The 19,686-nt window shown below is 35.5% G+C and overlaps 1 protein-coding gene across 1 annotated transcript in view; it reads right to left on the reverse strand.

The window, feature by feature from the left end:
• IFT80 (intraflagellar transport 80) overlaps window positions 1-19,686 on the reverse strand; it is a 106,230-nt gene that overhangs the window by 8,330 nt on the left and 78,214 nt on the right. Inside the window, exons 12-18 of the mRNA XM_005864124.2 lie at window positions 15,069-15,232; window positions 12,219-12,283; window positions 10,539-10,674; window positions 9,971-10,118; window positions 8,365-8,536; window positions 7,503-7,592; window positions 6,881-7,053 (exon numbers count right to left, since the gene is read on the reverse strand). Coding sequence (XP_005864186.1) covers window positions 6,881-7,053; window positions 7,503-7,592; window positions 8,365-8,536; window positions 9,971-10,118; window positions 10,539-10,674; window positions 12,219-12,283; window positions 15,069-15,232 — 948 coding nt within the window. The remainder of the gene's footprint in view (window positions 1-6,880; window positions 7,054-7,502; window positions 7,593-8,364; window positions 8,537-9,970; window positions 10,119-10,538; window positions 10,675-12,218; window positions 12,284-15,068; window positions 15,233-19,686) is intronic.

Raw genomic sequence — 19,686 nt, forward strand, 5'->3', positions numbered from 1 at the left:
GTTTCTGGCTCTCTATCTCTCTCCCTTCCTCTCTGTAAAAAATCAATAAAATATATATATTTTTAAAAAATTTTAAAAAAAAAGGAGGAAAGAAAAGTTTATAAATGATGAGTCAGTAGGAAAAAGTGTTACATAAAGGAGAGAAAAAAATTGTGTGACAGGGAGAAGCCAATAAGGAAATCAAATACAATTGTGTGTGAAGGGGATAAGATTAAAAAAAAAAAGTTAATAGGGGTGACCAGGCCGGCAGGGGAGGGCAGTTAGGGGTGACCAGGCTGGCGCAGGGATCGGGCCTAAGCTGGCAATTGGACATCCCCCGAGGGCTCCCAAATTGGAGAGGGTGCAGGTCCGGCTGAGGGGGACCCCCCCCCCCCGTGCATGAATTTCGTGCACTGGGCCTCTAGTAATTATTATAATTATTATAAGTCTGTTTCCTTCAAAAACCTATACATTTACTGAAGGAATATTTGGCTTTCATTTATTTTTGGTGAGTACTACAGAGTATATGTATTGTAAGTGTTCATTGAAAATTCACTGAAATCATAGTAAACTGCAAATAAATGAACTTTCCCCCCAATGGAACTGGTTCAGCTATCTTGACTATTTTTGTAAATCTATAATGATTTTTTTCTGTTTAATATTCAACTAAATTTGTTAATATAGCAAATTTAAAATATTATGAATATAAAATTTGAGGATAAGTTTGACAAAACACCTTTGCCATTTGATTCTTAGAAAAAGTTAACAGCCATTTAAATTTTATATAAATTCTAAAAAAAATCTAGTCAGTAGTCAGTATTGTCTAAAACAACAGATTTATAATAGTTGGCTCTGACAAATCATGACTGGCCTATACTAAATTCTAATTAGTATCTACATAACTATGTTACTTTAAAGGTAATATTTAAATAGGAGACAAGAAGTAAATGAATTGCTGAAATCAGTATTACAACACCACAGACATAAAATCTATATGTTGATACTATGGTGGAAAATGAAAAGATTAATCTGCAGTTCCAGGCTGGGTTTTGTATGCAGGTTTTGAACAGCATCTCAACCCGTGATCCTGTGCATAACTCACATTAGCTGAGTGAGGAACAATCCAGCAGAATATATATAGCTCTCCTAACACTGTTCCCTGTCATCTTGTTTTAAAGTATGGGAAACAGCCATCATAAGAGTCATAGTACATTGTTCCTCAAGTTTTCTTGCTTTCTAACATGACTTACAATTTCTGAATAGGCCAGTCATGATTTATTAGAGCCAACTATTATAAATCTGTTGTTTTAGACCAGTGGTCGGCAAACCGCGGCTCGCGAGCCACATGCGGCTCTTTGGCCCCTTGAGTGTGGCTCTTCCACAAAATACCAAGTGCGGGCGTGCACGTACAGTGCGACTGAAACTTCGTGGCCCATGCACAGAAGTTGGTTTTCGGACTGGGCGAGTCTATTTTGAAGAAGTGGCGTTAGAAGAAGTGGGGGGTATCGGTCGGTCGGGCGACAGGAGGCGCAGCGCAGGTGGGCCACGGGATACGCAGCGCGGGGGAGGTACATTGTTTTGAGGTACGTTCGCTGAGGTCGACCCCTTCCAACTCTCTCATCCACACTGGTCTATCTGAAACAAGTATACAAGATGAGTGTGGATGGGAGAGTTGGAAGGGGTCGACCTCAGCGAACGTACCTCAATCAGATTGAGGATGTTTTTAGCAAAGGCCAGTTTAGGAGTACCCTAATTAAGTTAATAACAATGTACCTACCTATATAGTTTAAGTTTAAAAAATTTGTCTCTCAAAAGAAATTTTAATCGTTGTACTGTTGATATTTAGCTCTGTTGACTAATGAGTTTGCCGACCACTGTTTTAGACAATATTGACTACTGACTCGATTTTTTTCGTAACATGTGACTCTTTAGTAGGAAAATCTATTTAACTCTTACATGCTTTGGTTTGATCTAAACTAAATAATCTCTTTAAGATTTTAGATATGCTGTGTGTATTAGCTGACAATTGATAGACAATTGAGAAGTTAAATACAATATGAAAAGATTATGAATGTAAGTCACATTAATACAAATGATAATGCCAAAATTTACCACCACAAGTTCTTTTAAAAATATATTTGGCATAAACCATATTGCTAAATTCAAGGGTATTTGCTGCCCATCACAAACTCCTCACAAAGTTCCTTTATTCCTCTGTGACTTGAAGTCTTTCAGGGGGAAAAAAAGGATACATAGAAAAGAATGTAGAGGTATTGGAACATACAGAAACAAAGTGGAAGATAAGAGAAGGCAAAAAACTATTCATAGAGGATCAAAAGATGAGAAGTAAAGATTATCTGCCTTAATCTTTCTAACCCTCTCCCATTTCATCCCCTTCTACTGTATATCCCTAAGGCTCTGATTCCAGTGATGTGAGTGTGAGTGGAAACTCTGGTGAACCACCCTTTGGGACTTTAGAAGTTCCGTTTCCCATTCTTTCTGATTGTGCATGATGAGGGAAGGAGCTCTTGACCTCACACAGCTAGAAGTGTTCTAAGTGGGGAGTATATGTAAGCATCCATTCTGGGTGGGGCTTTACAAAAATTCCAAAGAGATACTTTGTTATGGAACATCAATACATTTAATTACGTAGAAAGGATAGAATATGATGCCTAATCCTGCATTTAGATACTAGATAGATACTAAACATTATCTATCATTATAGCCATTATTATTATAAAATATGTATTAATTTATCTGATTAAAAAGCTATGGCTAAAGATAAACACTCAAATGTGCTATTTTAAATGTTCTCTAAAAGTACACTCTGGGTATAAAATGTTTCCTTACCACATTTAGGAGGTAATTCACTCCAAACTATATAAGGGTAATGGGAACAGTATGTCTCTAGCAAATGGTTATTTGGCAACCAAACAAATGTGACATTAGATTATGGGGCTGGAATAAATCCATGTATCTTCTCTGATTTTAAATAGAAGGAAGTTATATAAAAAGATAACTCTAAATATGATTTTTTGTATAACTTGAATAAGGCAAAATCACTTCATATAACTAACTGGTAGAAGTAGAGAAATTATTTTTATTAATACTTACATAGAGAATCAATATGTGTATCTGGAGTTTTAGTTTCTACGCCTCACCTGTTTTTCAGAACAGACTACCACCAAATATCCAAAGTGAACGTGCTTACCTACAAGTCTTTAAGGATTGTATTTTGTTAGGTTGCAGGCAATTTTCAAATTCAAGTAGGAATGACAGAAGCACAAGCCAGCGAGACTGTGCTTCTCAAATGGAATAACACATCAAAATCTGTTCCTTTCAAAAGGTTTTAAACAAATATAGAAGTTCAGGGATTTTAAAAGCAATCTACTATATTTATCATCCAATCCATTCTTTGGACTATGCTGTTATAAACTGATTCTTATATTGGATCTAAATATATAACCCTCTTACTCCTACTCCAACCTTTTTATCTTAGCCATACCTTTTAGAATAAAAAATTATCATCACAGAACTTGGTTGATTTTGTTCACTGCTGTATTCACAGAGCTTAAAACCTAGCACATGATAGCACTCAATAAATATTTTTAAAATGAACAATAGCTATCATTTATTGTAGGCTTACTGTTAGGCAGTATGCAAAGAAATTTTTACAATTTTAAAATCCTGACAATAAATATGAGGTTTATTATCGTCATTTTCAACATAAGATGACTGGATTTACAGAGCCTCAGTAACCTGTCCAAGAGCACAGAGCTATAAATGCAGAACCAGAAGTCAAACCCAGGTCTGATTCCATAGCCCCCATCCTTAGGCCACCGCATTTGCCCTTTTCCTATTCAACAACCTTTCCAAACAGGTATTCTTAAATAATCAGATACTTCACCAGGGGACTGTTTTTCGTGTTGTTTTTTTTAAAGCAGATCTCCATATAATGTCTAAATATGCCTAATATGGCAGGCACTCAATAAATATCTGCTGAATGAATGAATATGCAATAGCAACAAATATTCCAAGTGGTGTCAAAAATATCTGTAGAATTTGGAAATGAAGACAATACATAAAAGTTTCTTAGCAGCTATAGTAACTTCTTGACTACTTGAAGTCCTTTTTACTCAGCCTTTGATAATTATGCTAAAAGAGATGGGAAACTGCGGGTTTCATTTCAAAGCGTCAGAGGTCAAGAGTGACATGATCAGATTCACACTGTGACAAGACCATTATGACTACATAATGAAGGAGGGGAGGAGAGGAAGAGCAGATGCAGAGATCAGTGATGACGTGATACTGAGAAAAACTTGGATCATCTTAGGGATGCTAGTAAAGCGGGTAAGAGTCAGAGGTATTTGGGAGGAAAAATAATTGGTAATTGGGAGGTGGGGGTGGAGTATAAGGAAAATGTCAAATGTTAAGTCCTAGATTTCCAGCTTTGCATGGACTGACAAGATAATAGAGGTTACTGGAAGGGGACCAAGTTTAGGAGGGAATAAACACAAATTTGAACTCAAACATGAGACATCCAATGGAAATGTTGAAAAGGCAGTTGGATAGCCAGCTGCTGGAAACCAATATGGCAGGTCAGAGGGCTAGGTGAGAGGTGCACTTGTGGAGTCAAGTGTGTAACAGTAACCAGAATCCTGGAACGATGCTCCTGGATCTTTACCAGGTAGACACAAGGGTCTACCAGCACTTGACCAACCCACTGGTTTATAGTTAAGACAACAAGCAAGGAACACAGGAAAGGGGGGTGGCAGGTAGGCGGGAGGAATACAGAGCACCCAGTGTTCATTCTCTCCCCAGGAAATCCTCTGGCCCTCTTGTTTTCCCTCTCCCTGAGATCTAATATCTTAAGGTAGGGTCTGAAAATTGGAGGTAGGGGAGAAGGGCGGTACAGGGAGCAGGATATAGAAATAATCGGGAAGATCTGAAGTTACACAGAAAAAAAGCCGGGTCACATGACATAACTCTCAAAAGATCAGAGATTTTATAAGCTAGGGAAAAAAATGAGGGAGGCAAAAAGGACACCAACTCCATTCACATTCAGATCCTAAGAACTGTGGAGTCAGAAATAACTGACTCCATTTGAGAGGATAGGTAGAGAAGCAATGTCCTTTGGGAAGAGGTAAGTTTCACTTAGGTCAAGGAGGTACAAGAAATGTTCAGAGGACATCATATATGTTATATGTAACAAATAATATATATTATTTATCTATATTATAAGTTATCAATAGAAGCCATCAGAGGCAATATCCTCATCTTCCTGCTAGGACACTGACTCTTTAAACATTATTCTTTCCTATTTCTTATGCAATTCATAGCTTGATAATGGTATACATAATTTTTATTAGTTATTTAATATAGAGTTTTAAAAATATTATTCATCCTGTTTCTTTCCAAACTAATTACTTTAAAATTTATGAATTAAGAATACATTCAGGACAATGACTTATTCATGTTTATAGAACCAAAAACATTTTTCATGATCTTTTGTACAATTAAACAATGACAGCCAATTTGTCTAAATAAAGGACCTAGCCCTAACTGGTTTGGCTCAGTGGATAGAGCGTTGGCCTGCGGACTGAAGGGTCCCAGGTTCGATTCTGGTCAAGGACATGTACCTTGGTTGCGGGCACATCCTCAGTAGGGAGTATGCAGGAGGCAGCTAATTGATGTTTCTCTCTCATGGATGTTTCTAACTCTCTATTCCTCTCCCTTCCTCTCTGTAAAAAAAAAATCAATAAAATATATATTTTAAAAAAGAAAGAAAGAAAAGGCACATTATTAAAAATAAATAAATAAATAAATAAATGACCTATCCTAAACAGAATGGCTGAATTGTATGAACAGTATATAGATCATTAGTGTGTAAATTAAATAAAAAGACTATAGTATGTCAATGACAAAAAGAACTATCTGCCATTCTTGTTACTTTTATTTAAAGGAAAGTAGAGATAGGATATCTATAAAAAATTCTACTCTAAGAGGCCTGTAATTGAAAAGATTTATGGGTTATATTTGAGCCCAGAGAGAAACAAAGACGATGAAAGACATTTCTAACCTGGAAAAGTAGGCATGCCAATTTTATAACATAGTAACTTCGGGTGTATGTATACAAGCACTACAACCCTGTTCACTGAGAGACACGTATTTGAGAGAATGAGTGTGGGAACCTAACACATAGGGAAGGAAAAGCATGCCACTCTGTCTTAGAAAGCTATCTGCCTCAAGGCTAACGTTACTACCAACCACTCCTTACTATAAATCCTTTCTTCTTTCCTCCGTAGCATCACAAATTTCTCTTGGCTCTTCTCTCTGACTGCCTGACTGCTGTATCCCAATCTTCCAGTGGCTTTCTCTTCTTTCACTCATCCCCTAAGTGTTGTCGATGCCTTCTCACTCCACACATCCCCCAGCTAATTCCATCCATTCTTTTGGCTTCAACTACCATCCATTTCCTGATGACTCCAAAATCTACATTTCTGGTTCAAATCTTTCCCATGAGGCCCTGGTCCATTTAATAAACTATTATCACATATTTCTCCCCAAATATTTCAAATTCAATAAGCTTAAAACTGAACTATTTTCCCTTCCAACTCTGCAATATCAGCATTTTCAGTAGTATTATTCAATTACTGAAATCAGAAATTTGGGATACATCCTGGACTCTCTTTTCTTCTTTACACCCTAACTTTTAATCAATCACAAATTCAGAGAAGGCATAAATCTTTAATTACAAACTACTCACAAATATAAACATGAATAAATTCTTTTGTGCTGTTAGGAAACTATGAAATACAGTGAAAAATGTAATTTACTAAAGTGGTAGTTAAAAGAGTAAGATCAATCTGGTTTTGGAATTGATAAAAACTATTTTTATTACCTTTCCCAGTTGTAGAGGTTAATATTTATCTGGATTGCTTGGTAAACAAGGCCAGCCTGAAGAAGTAGTATTTCAGCTTCCTGTATATTCCCACTAAACATTAATATGTGGGCCATTTTTGATTCTTTAGATGGAAGATCTTTTATAGAATTGATGTATTGAACTTTATCAATCTAATAAAAGAAAATATATTTGAATTGGATAGTAACAGAAATATAACAAATTATGGCAAAACACACACACATATGCACATAAGTCAGCGGTTCTCAACCTGTGGGTCGCCAACCTGTGGGTCGCAACCCCTTTGGGGGTCGAACGACCCTTTCACAGGGGTCGCCTAAGACCATCGAAAAACATATATATAATTACAGTGGTTCTCAACCTTCCTAATGCCGCTACCTTTTAATACAGTTCCTCATGTTGTGGTGACCCCAACCATAAAATTATTTTCGTTGCTACTTCGTAACTGTAATTTTGCACAAAAACAATATGTAATAACATGTGTTTTCCAATGGTCTTAGGCGACCCCTGTGAAAGGGTCGTTCGACCCCCAAAGGGGTCGCGACCCACAGGTTGGCGACCCACAGGTTGAGAACCGCTGACATAAGTGAACATTATTTACCTCACCAATCGCTGCGTAGGCTATTTCTGCAGTTGTCATATCTTGATTAGCAACTGCCATAGCAGCTAGGCAAGCCCACATGGTTTGTTCCTAAAATGAAATATGAGAATAATTATCTCAATTACATGGCTGAATTTTTAAAATAAACAGTGATTTAAAATATAACAAAATTATATTTTAATTGAAAATAAAAAAAATACTGAGCCTGGCACTGAAAGAACAAATAATTCAATAACTTAATGATGTAGAAATTTCACTGTGGCTATTTTGTTAAAATGCATTAATAACACATAGAGAACTACTTTTAAATAAATGTTTTAAATTTTCTGAGTATCAAAGATTCCATTTGAACTCACAATATACTTTTAAGATAACTTAACAACCCTCCAGTCTTTTTGATAAGATGTTAAAGAATACAACATACAGGGAACCTGAGGAACGGGGAGGTTCTTGGATAATGCTATTATAGCAGATTGCCACCAACAACCCCTTTTAAGAAAAACATCAAAAAGTCACTCCATAAAAGTGGATTCTAAGGAAATGTTAACCCATATTCAACAAATTAGAAATTAGAAACTCTGTGGGGGTAGAAGTTGGGAACCTGACTTTAGAAAAGTTCCACAGAAGACCTTTTATATGTATCAATGTTAAGATGCTACCCATTTAAATGACGGCTTCCTCAGAGAATAAATCACAAAGCACCCAACCTCTGGATCACTCATATCTTCACTTATAAAAAGAGACATGATCCTGATTGCGTATTTTCACAGCCTTTAACTGTTCTCATTTCTCATCATGGACAAAGATATTGTGTAAACTAATGCACAATATACACACAACTATGGATCTGAAATGTAAGTACCTTGACAAAGCGACAGAGTCTTATAGCATCTTCCCATTTGGAACTGTTGACATATTCATGGAGAATAGCAGGATATGGTGGTATGCTCATGTGAACCAGTGAGCCATCGGCTCTTCTTATAGTTACCTGATTTCCCACAAAACTCACAATATGGGGATTTTTACTAAATTCACTGTAGAAAAAAAAAGCAAAGTGCAATTTATATTCTGAGCAAATTTTTCATATATATTAAATTTGGAGAGTTAATCCCGGACATATATATAAAGTATCCAACTTCCAAAATGCACATCCAAAAAAGTTAATTCCATGGAGAATGTATATATTCAAATAAACATTTGAATCTAACTTTTTATTTATACTTGGAGCAAAATATGCTATTTAACGTGGCAAATCTATTATATATGTGAGAACTATTCCTAAAAGCATTTCAAATGACTTTTCCCCTCAGTCCTAAGGTAAATCAGACAAATGATTAAATGACTTTACTTGAACTTTTAAAGTATTAAAGTGTAAACCATTAAAAATTAAGCTGATTTCAAGAATATTTCTTCACCATAAGAAGAGGTCAACTTTAAGAGACTAACTTCTCTTTTTTTTTCTTTAATGATAACTTCTCTTTATTCATTTAAGAACTTTTAAAATGATGCCTGTCCAGTTTTGTTAAGGTTATAAATTTAAAAATTAAAAGTGAACTCCAAATAGGTTTTCAAGTTAAGGTTTAGAGTTGAAAAGCCTTTGTATTCCTATTTTGTTAAGAGTGAGAGATGCCCTCACTATTTCTTTTTTCTTTTTCTCTTTTTTGTTAATCCTCACTAGAGGATATATTTCCATTGATTTTTAGTGAGATTGGAAGGGAGAGGGAGAGACAGGGAGAGAGAAACATCAATGTGAGAGAGATACATTGATTGGTTGCCTCCCACAGGAGCCCTGACCAGGGCCGGAGATCGAGCCTGCAACTGAGGTACATGCCCTTGACCAGAATCAAACTGGGACCCTTTAGTCCACGGGCTGACACTCTATCCACTGAACCAAACCAACTAGGACTCCCCTTGCTATTTCTTAGAGAATTTAGAATTATACATGTATTTGATTTTCTGACGCATATAAAATTTAAAAAACTTTTCAGTAATTTTACATATTTTTCTTTAATATTAAAATATTAATTTAAAAATTAAATTGTAGATTGAATTCACTTTTAGAACACATACATTCCTGAAAGGTTTAAAGTCAATGACAATCTGGGAGAGAGTAAAGGTTGTCACAAGGTTGTGTACCACTGAAAAATCTTCAGAGTGGCTATATTAAAATCACTAAACCACATTGAAAAAAACTACTTGAGTTACCATTAAACAACATTAAGCTTTAAAATTATACTCATACAATGGAAATTATATTCACATAAGAAACAAGTAAATAAGTAGTTTTATAAAACATTTTCAACTTGGTTCCATCAATTAATTCTCACTAAGCTAGCTTTAGCTTAACAAAGTATTCAGTTGACTGAGTAAAGTGAAAGATATTTGCAGGATTAAAATTAGAGGCAAAGACATGACACTCTTATTAGTTTTATTTACATAATAAATAATTCTGTGCAGTAAAATGTTACCTGGCATCCCTTTCATATAATGTTTTGGGCAAAATGTCTTTGTCCACATAAACTGTATTGGGGTAATACCACACTGTAAATCGAGTATCTTGAAGTCCACAAAGGATATTGCATGTATCACTCCACGCCAAAGTATGCACCATTGTTCCTTATTGTAAAAAGAATGTTAATGTACTGTTAGTTCCACTATATAATAAGTATTAAAAATATATCTTTAAAATATATTTTGACATACAAGACTTTATCTAATTTCTGGTAGGTCTGACTATTTTCTGATCACATAATGGTGAAAACATGTACAAAAATTCACATAAGAATTGATGGAAATATTTGAATATCCTATCCAGAACCATTATATTTTTAATTTGCAAGTCTTTCTTCAATGCCAACTTAGCTGTGGCAGCTAAAGACCTGCTATTAAAATGGAACTAATAGCTAATAAATGTTATGAGATCAAAGCATTCATAGATTCATTCAAGCAAATAAGCTATTTAGTATAATATCTGAAAGAGTAGATCTAAGAAAATTGGAAAGTAATTACAATTCTAAATTATTACAATAATTTTACCAAGTTTGATAATTTGTTCTTCCTTCCCAAATCGTTTCACTGAGGTGATATAGAGATCTCTATTTTTATCAATAAAAGCAATTTTTCTGTCATTCGTAAGTCCTTTTTGATCCAGAGCAATTTCCAAAATTTCATTCTAAAATTAAAAAAAAATACTGGATTAGTTTTAGTGCTTAACCATCAGATCATTTTAATTATTAAAGAACATTTGTTTACTTAAAGATCTATTAAATATCACTCCCTCACTTATAGTGATAAACTGTCCCTGTTAAATAATTTTAAACTGCTAATACGCTAATAATTCAAAAGCTATACTAACTAACATGTATTTTGTGGGGGTTTTTGGCCAGGGAAAGATGCCCCTTAAAACACTAAAATAATGTATATTTTGACATTTTTTTTTTTTAAATATGGAACGCTTCACGAATTTGCGTGTCATCCTTGCGCAGGGGCCATGCTAATCTTCTCTGTATCGTTCCAATTTTAGTATATGTGCTGCCGAAGCGAGCACAATAATGTATATTTTGAAACAGTAAGCTAAAAAACACTTCCATCTGAGTAGTCAGGGTGAAAGGATAAGGCAAGTCTGGGCATCACATGAGAGATTTGATTAAGCTCCTCACACCACAATTTACTCTAAGTAGATTGCCTATATTTTAAAGATTTGTAAGGACTGATTTATGGAAATATCTTATGTTTTTAAAGCCTTATATTTTATAGATTCTTTCACATTCATTTCTTGTGAAACAGAAAATAATCTTCTGATGTAGATATTATACTTATATTGCAGATGAGAAGACAGAGATCCATGGCCATTAAGTGAGTTTGCTCAGAAAAAGCTGGTAAGAAGCATATCTAGAATTTACAATCCAGACTTCTGACTGCACAATTAGTGATCTGTGTACAATAGCAAAGTATTTCTCACATATTGCATTAATCTATTACATTATTATACTAGCTAGTGAAATGCATTTTCTCATCATTTGAAAATGGTTCTGTATGGATTGATTTCAATTTAATTCAAGGGGTATTTGTTTACTGTGTACTATGTCTGAAGACTTGCTGAGATCTGTGAATTCAGCAAGAATCTTGATCGCACCAAATAATTGTATCTACGTATACTATCATAACATCTTTAAAAGCCAGCAATTCAAGAATTTCTCCCAAAATACACTAAAACTTGTGCAAGAAGGTATTTGCAAGGTAAGTCATCTTGGCAATATTGTAACAGCAAAAGACTGGAAACAAATGTCCATCACTTGGATACAGGTTAAAGAAATTCTGATACATCCATAAAATGTTATATGTATGGTGAGATGGGGGAAGATTTGGGAAAGTACTTCATATGATGAAGTGGAAAGTTCTCCAGAAATAGTGTGTGAGAAAAGGTGCAGAGTTGTATTTTACGGTTTTGTAAAAGAGTGGAAAAAGGACTTATCAGTTCTGTTTGTGTTTGCATTAAAAATCTCTGGAAGGATATGTAAGAGATTAATAAAGTGGTTACTTATTTGGTAGAAAACCTATTGATGAGGAACAGGTGGAGGCAGACATTTTCACTGTATACTTTTTTACGATTTTTTAATTTCTGAATCATACAAATATATGTTATTCAAATTGAAAATAAATACTAAAGGAAATAAACGGTGGCTATTTACATTAGAAATAGCTAATGTCCATTACCGTATGAGAGAGAATCTTTCCATCACCTAATGGTTTTCCAGTTGATGCCTCAAAGAGGAAGATAACTTGAAAAAAAAAGTAGAACATTAGTTAATGTATTACATTAAAAATTTTTATTGGTAAACTTCAATGGAATTATATAGTCCTCATGAGAAATTATTTAACTCGGCGGCCCACTGAGTATCTATCAGCACAGAAGAGCAGCAGCATCAAATGTCTACTTATTAAAGGGGTCATATTTCTTATGAAAACAGTGGAACTGGATACTTCCTAAAACATACATTCCCTAATTAGAGTGGTTATTAATGGCATGGCTTCAATGCTGCATAGGATCAACAATGGCAAGTCCAAGTCTGAATGTAATCTCTAATTTTGATAACTGATTTAGACCCAGTATAACATCACAGACAATCATTATTTCACAAAGGAAAATTGTGTCAAGTGCCTACTATACTACTAGGCAATGTGTTACGTACTGTTCAGTTCCCTGTGGCCAGCATACCACTATGGTATAATTTGTTGGGTGTTTGTCCTGGGTCCCTGGCAGAGAACTTGAACCCTTGCCATCTCCTGAGGGATAGGAGTGTCCTTGTTTGCTAACAGGGATTCTCTGCGTGGAGCAGATGCTGTCTCTGTCCCCTTCTCTGTTTCACCAAAGGTTTCAAACATGACAGTGATATTGATGGGTATTTTTTTCTCTCTTTTTAAAGAGAGGGTGGGAAGATTGTTGGAATGTTTCTGTGATTCTCTTTAAGTAATTCCAGAATTATTTCAGCCCAAGATTCAACCCAACTGGAGTCATTTTATGTAACTGAACATGCACATAGGATTACAGAAATGAAAAGACAGAAATGGTACAGTCAGAAAAAAAACTGGGTAATTTATAAAGATAATAAAAATGCTAAAATATGTATAATGTGATATTAAATCCTAGAGGAGCACACTTTTACTATATTTATTTTAGTTTTTAGTAAACCTTAAGATATTAAGTTTGAGGTCACTGGTTATATTCAAAGAGGAATCATGTCATAACAGTAAGTTCTGTTCTAAGACTGCCAATTATGCTGAGAGAGATGAAAAAGAAAAATATATAACAGAATTTTGAATTAAATATAGAAATATAATTAGAAAATTTTGGCTTCCATTTTTAAAATATGATTTGGGCTTGGTAAACCCAGTTATTTTCATAACTATACAAACTAATAATTTTTTAAAAAGCCTTCCATCCTATGCTGACTGCGCATATTAGAAAGAGCTGGAGGTAAAGGATGAACTCATCTACTTTTCCACATCTCTAAGTGGCCCTGATCTATGGGAGGTTGGACCTGTGTTTTGGTGATAACATGTAACAGAAACTGGGAGCTGAAAGAGTTGCTTCTAAACATAAGTACTGTAACTGCTCTCTAACTTTCACGCTCCTCATACCCAGATTATTTGTTTCAAATAATCACCAACATTAATATCCTATTGTATCTGTGCAAGACAGAAGTCAAAAGCAGTACCTCTCTATTACTTAACCAGTCACCCACAGGGGTATATTCAAATCCATTATCATGTATTCATTGAGCACCTACCATGATATAGAGTACTGTGCTTGGTTCAAGAATCATGCCTTTAAAGGACCTCCCAAATTAGAAAGGAACCACTGATTTTATTTGTGGATGGCCCCATTGAAAGGAAATTTTTAAAATTCCAGGGTAAAGATTTAGGTACTTCAATTGGGTTTTCCATTGTTAACATATACCTCTATTTAGCCATTAATGAGTACTAGTTTCTTTAAAAGGGAACATAAGGAAAATATTTTCCTTCTCATTTTATATCAGTTCTACAATAATTTTAATCTTTTTGATTTTCTATTTACAGCAAAATGAAGTTACATGATTATCTTACTCAATAATCAAAATTTATGTAAATAAAACAAAGTTTATTGGCATATAAATCTGTTTCTGAAAATATTCATAATTCTTCCTAACTGTAAAATTCTATGAACTATCAAAGGACTAAAGAATAATGAAATATGTTTCACATATAAGTTATATTCAGTTGGTATATTCAGTTGGAAATATACATATATATTAAAGCTCCTACCTACACTATGTGGTGTTCAATAAGAAAAGTATAAATAACTCATAGTGATGACTGAGATTTTCAAATTTATGTTTATTGAAGACAAAAATCTGACTTCCTAATTATAATTAACAGTTACACAGCCATCTTAAATCTGTCTGCTATCTAGAAATGATTTCCTTTCCTTTTCTCCCTTTTTACCTAGAAAGGAAGTCCTTAAAAACAAAACAATTACCAAATGTTTTACTGAACTATGCAATTACAAAACACCTGACATATGTATTTTTAAGTATGTGGTCTAGATTTTTATATGAAAAATTAAAATTATTCATGATTTTGTTCTACTTCACCAATTTAAAATATTGATTTTTAAAAATGTAAGCAAAATAGATAGTACAATGAAGCACAATATTTACTATGTTACCAAAAGAAAAAGGAAGTATTTAAAAAGATCAATAAACTTAAAAATTAACAAACCTTTTTCAGACTCACAATCTTGAATTCAATCTCTCTACCAACAGCTACTGAATATGTAAAGATTTATTCCTTACCACTGAGTTTTGTTATTGTAACAATATCTATTTGTTAAATAAAGTATGACAACTTTATATATAGTTCAGTTCTTTCATTAATTCATGACTAGGACAAATTAGAAAGTTCATATTTCTGTCATAGAAAGTTACATATCAATAGATAAGAAAATGAAAGTTAATGTGTGAAAATTTTATAGTGTTAACAAATTTCACGGATATTTGACATAGGAGATTATAAAAATGTACTCACTTTTTTCATCGGCTTTGTCTTTTATTGCTATGGTATCATTACTCAGAGATACAGTCTGTGCATTCAGAATATCTGTTCTCATTCCAGGAAATTTTGGAGAAGAAATGAAGCGCCCTTCATAAGAATATAAATAGATACCACCACCATCTACAAGAAGAAAATGTCTAAAAAATAAAGAATTAAAAAATATTCTCAAATAGGAGTATACTATCCTATATAATAAAACCCTAATATGTAAAGCGACCAAACGACGGAATGATCGGTCACTATGACGCGCACTGACCACCAGGGGGCAGACGCTCAATGCAGGAGCTGCCCCCTGATGGTCAGTGTGCTCCCATAGGGGAGCACCACTCAGCCAGAAGCCGGGCTCACAGCTGGCGAGTGCAGCAGCAGTGACGGGAACCTCTCCCACCTCCACAGCAGCACTAAGGACCTCCCAGGGGATGTCCACCTGCTGGCTTAGGCCCGCTCCCTGTGGGCAGGCAGACATCCCCCAAGGGGTCCTGGACTGCAAGAGGGCGCAGGCCAGGCTGACAAACACCCCCTGCTTCCCAGTGCACGATGTTGTGCACCAGGCCTCTAGTATTTTTATAAGTAATAAAAGCATAATATGCTAATTAGAACAGACAGCTGAACGACCTTTTGGACTTCCTTCTGTACGAAGCCGCGGGGGCAGAGACAGAGGCTGTTAGGGTCGATCAGGCAGGCAGGCGAGTGGTTAGGGGCAATCAGGCAGAGTGATTAGGGGTGACCAGGCAGCCGGGCGAGTGGTTAGGGGTGACCAGGCAGGCAGGTGAGTGGTTAGGAGCCAGCAGTCCCAGATTGTGAGAGGGATGTCCCAGATTGCGAGAGGGTGCAGGCCGGGCTGAGGGATATGCCTCCCCATGCATAAATTTCATGCACCGGGCCTCTAGTATTTTTATATTAGACAATAGTTTATCCTTTGGAAAAACCTAAACCTTACAATTAAAATAAGTACATAGGTATAAACAAAATGAAATATACAAACAACCTGCAAAGTCAACACTGGTTGTTTTGTTTCCAGGTTCTTGTTTTTTAATGGAGGTGGGAGAAGTAAAATGAAAATGCCCATAAACACGACCCTATGTACTAAAATTTTGACCCCTTTTACATTATACTTGCAATTCCTTTCCTTTCCTAAAGAAGCATCTCTATACAAAGGCAATAAGAAAATCTCACAATTTACATTCGGTGATTTTAATGCCTGATACTAGTTGTATCATGAAACAGCATTAACGCAGATTTCACAATTAACGATTATGTTAAAGACAAAGATTAAATATCGGTTAAAGTCCAAAACAGTAGAAATGACTCAAAAATTAACATTAGGGCCTGGCCGGTGTTGCTCAGTGGTTGAGCGTTGATCCAGGAACCAGGAGGTTGCTGGTTCGATTCCTGGTCAGGGCACATGTCTGGCTTGCAGGCTCAATCCCCAGTTGGGGTGCATGCAGCAGGCAGTCAATCAATGATGTTCCTCTCTCATCGATGTTTTTATCTCTCTATCCCTCTCCCTTCCTCTCTCTTTAAAAATGAAGAAAAACATAATTTAAAAAATTAACATTAGGGCCAGCATTTATTAAAATTAAATGCTTTGACTTTAAAATAGTATGATGACCATTGGTAAATTTATTCATATCTAAAAGAACACATTTTTAAATAGCAGGGACTAGGGTTCATTGCTGTGTTGATAATTATATTCAAAGTATAAGGGTTCTGTGTAGTTAATTTTTTATTAAGTCAAAATGTAAATATTTTATGGCTGCTATTTTTTTCTTTGATATAAACATTGCAAAAACAAAAACAAAAAACACCATAACACACCCCAATTCAAACAATACGGAGAAATCAAAAGATCTCTTGCAATCATATCTCCAGAAAGATAACTTATAGCAAATAAAGTATGGATATACCATAACTTTACTTAGTTAACTCATTCCTAATGGACTTTTATTTCAAATTATTTACTGTTTTAAAGAATGTCTAGAGTCCACATCCCTGTACATCTACCTTACTAATTTCCTTACTACAACTTCTAGAAATGCAATTATTGGATCAAAGGTCTTATACTGTTAAAATTTTAATATATATTGTTAAACGGCCCTTTGAAAGGTTGCATTGATTTACACTCCTACTACTGCTATATTGGAGTGTCTATTTCTTCAATACTGAACACATTATTACTTTTTAAAATCTTATGTTCAAGGTTTTAATATCCTTGATTCAGAACTATTTCTTGACTTGGGAATTGCTAATTATTCTTTCTTGCTATGGAAACAAATAGGAAATAAACACAAAAACAATTAAAAGTTAGTATATAATAAAGCCCGAATATATACACTTTAATTAAATTAACACTTGATTATTGGTGTGTACTTTATTTAATTAAAGGTTTGACTTTTACACATTAGTGCATATTTGCTAATGTTGACAAAGTGACCTATCGTATTAGTATACATTTTTTCTTAGTCTCAGAACTAAAAGCATTTTCTCGCCCTGGCCAGGTTGCCTGAGTTGGCTGGAGCATCGTCCAGTACACTAAAAGGTTGTGGGTGGAATCCCCAGTTGGTCGGGGCACTTACCAGAGGCAACTGATCAATGTTTATCACACCGATGGTTCTCTCTCTCTCTCTCTCCTTTCCTCTCTCTCTAAAACCCAATTAAAAAACCCACATATCCTCGGGTGAAGATTTAAATAAATAAATAAACAAATAAATAAAAGCATTTTCTCTTCTTTTAATCTCCCTGTGAGTAAACAGTTTCAAGGGGCAAACATATCTAAATGTACAAATAAGACCAGCAATTCTTTAATTACCTAATAATTGATTCCATTGATATATGCCTTTATTAAGAGCATATTTAAAAATTACATATTTATAAATAATGTGTAAATAAATTCATTTGGAATTGTTTGAGTAAAAAAATGTCAGAAATGTTTTTTGGACAACATCTTACCTTTTAAGTAGCAAAGATGTCTTTATTTTTAAAATTTATGATATAACTAAATAAATAAATCATATATTCAATTTCATTAAACAGATGATACAAAACTTGACACAATTATTTTCTTGATCAATCAAGGTCATCAATATGATGATCATACTCTTCAGTAACTGGTTAACTGATAGCTTTGACTCATGAGAATCTGTTGGTGCATCAAAATAATGATGCCGCTCAGCTCCACAGTTCTGTGCTTTAAGTTTTCTCTATGCTCCCTTGCCAGCCAGTCACTTTTCTTTCTGTCACTGTGCCAACCTCTAACAGCCCACCAGCACCATTCCTCTTCTGATTTGCTATTTATAAAATGCTGTGGGCTAGAAAACCTGATAATAAACACTATTAAGAGCTGCTTAGGTAGTGAGTAAAGGGATAAAGAATAAAATACAAGGCTTTGTGCAAATATTTTCATAGCTAGCTATTTTAGGTAATTGTCTATTACATTTTCATACTTTATTCCAGGTTTTATTGGGTTGCAGTTTTCTAAGTTTGACTTGTGATTCAGCAGGGTATCAATGTACTTGAAAGACTGATAGTTTTCATGGATAAGTGTAGATTCCCGAGTAATAGCTATTCTATCGTTACTCCAGTTATTTGGTCTGGAGTTTCTTTGTCCTATATACACTGAAAGTGTTGGCAGAGGATATCATTTTTTAAACTTCAGGTCACAGCCAAGTAGTGGCTTATAAAATTAATGAGTTTCAACCAATATTTAAAAACAAAACCAGAGCCCTAGCCGGTTTGGCTCAGTGGATAAAGTGTCTGCCTGTGGATTGAAGGGTCCCGGGTTCAATTCCAGTCAAGGGCACAAGCCTGGGTTGCAGGCTTGATCCCCAGTAGGGGGCATGCAGGAGGCAGCTGATTAATGATTGATCTCTCATCATTGATGTCTCTATCTCTCTCTCACTCTCCCTTCCTCTCTGAAATTAATAAAAATATACTTAAAAAATAAAAACTAAGAGAGACCAAGATGGCGGCATAGGTAAACACTGGAGGAGGCAGCTTAATGATTGATCTCTCATCATTGATGTCTCTATCTCTCTCTCACTCTCCCTTCCTCTCTGAAATTAATAAAAATATACTTCTTAAATAAAAACTAAGAGAGACCAAGATGGCGGCATAGGTAAACACCGGAGACTGCTGCCGCAAACAACCACTTCAAAAATACAACTAAAAGACGGAACGGACATCACCCAGAACCACAGGAAGGCTGGCTGAGGAGAGACTCTTCAACTAGAAGGAAAAATAACAGCACACCGAGGCTCAGAGGAGGCGCAGTGTGGAAAAAACTCAGGTGCGGAGGTGCGCGCGCAAAGCGGGCTGGTGGCTGAGAGCGCGGTTGTCGTTTTCGGTCAGGGGGGAGTCTCAGACTCTGAGCTCCAGATACGGGCGAATCGCTGGGGACTCGGACCCAAACGGGAGAAGCGGGAGTGTCTGGCATCAGTTGGAAGGCAGCTTTCCCTCCGAGGTTTGCAGCGGTTCCGGGGGTTCTGAGAAGCAGAGCCTCGGGGAACGGGACTGAGGGCAGCCATAACCGCTCCCTCCGCCCGCCCGCCCTGTTGAGCCCGCCCCGCCCAAGCCCTGCACAGAGCCATTTGCC

This window comes from Myotis brandtii, unplaced genomic scaffold (assembly GCF_000412655.1).
Source record: "Myotis brandtii unplaced genomic scaffold, ASM41265v1 scaffold186, whole genome shotgun sequence".
Taxonomy (NCBI): domain Eukaryota; kingdom Metazoa; phylum Chordata; class Mammalia; order Chiroptera; family Vespertilionidae; genus Myotis; species Myotis brandtii.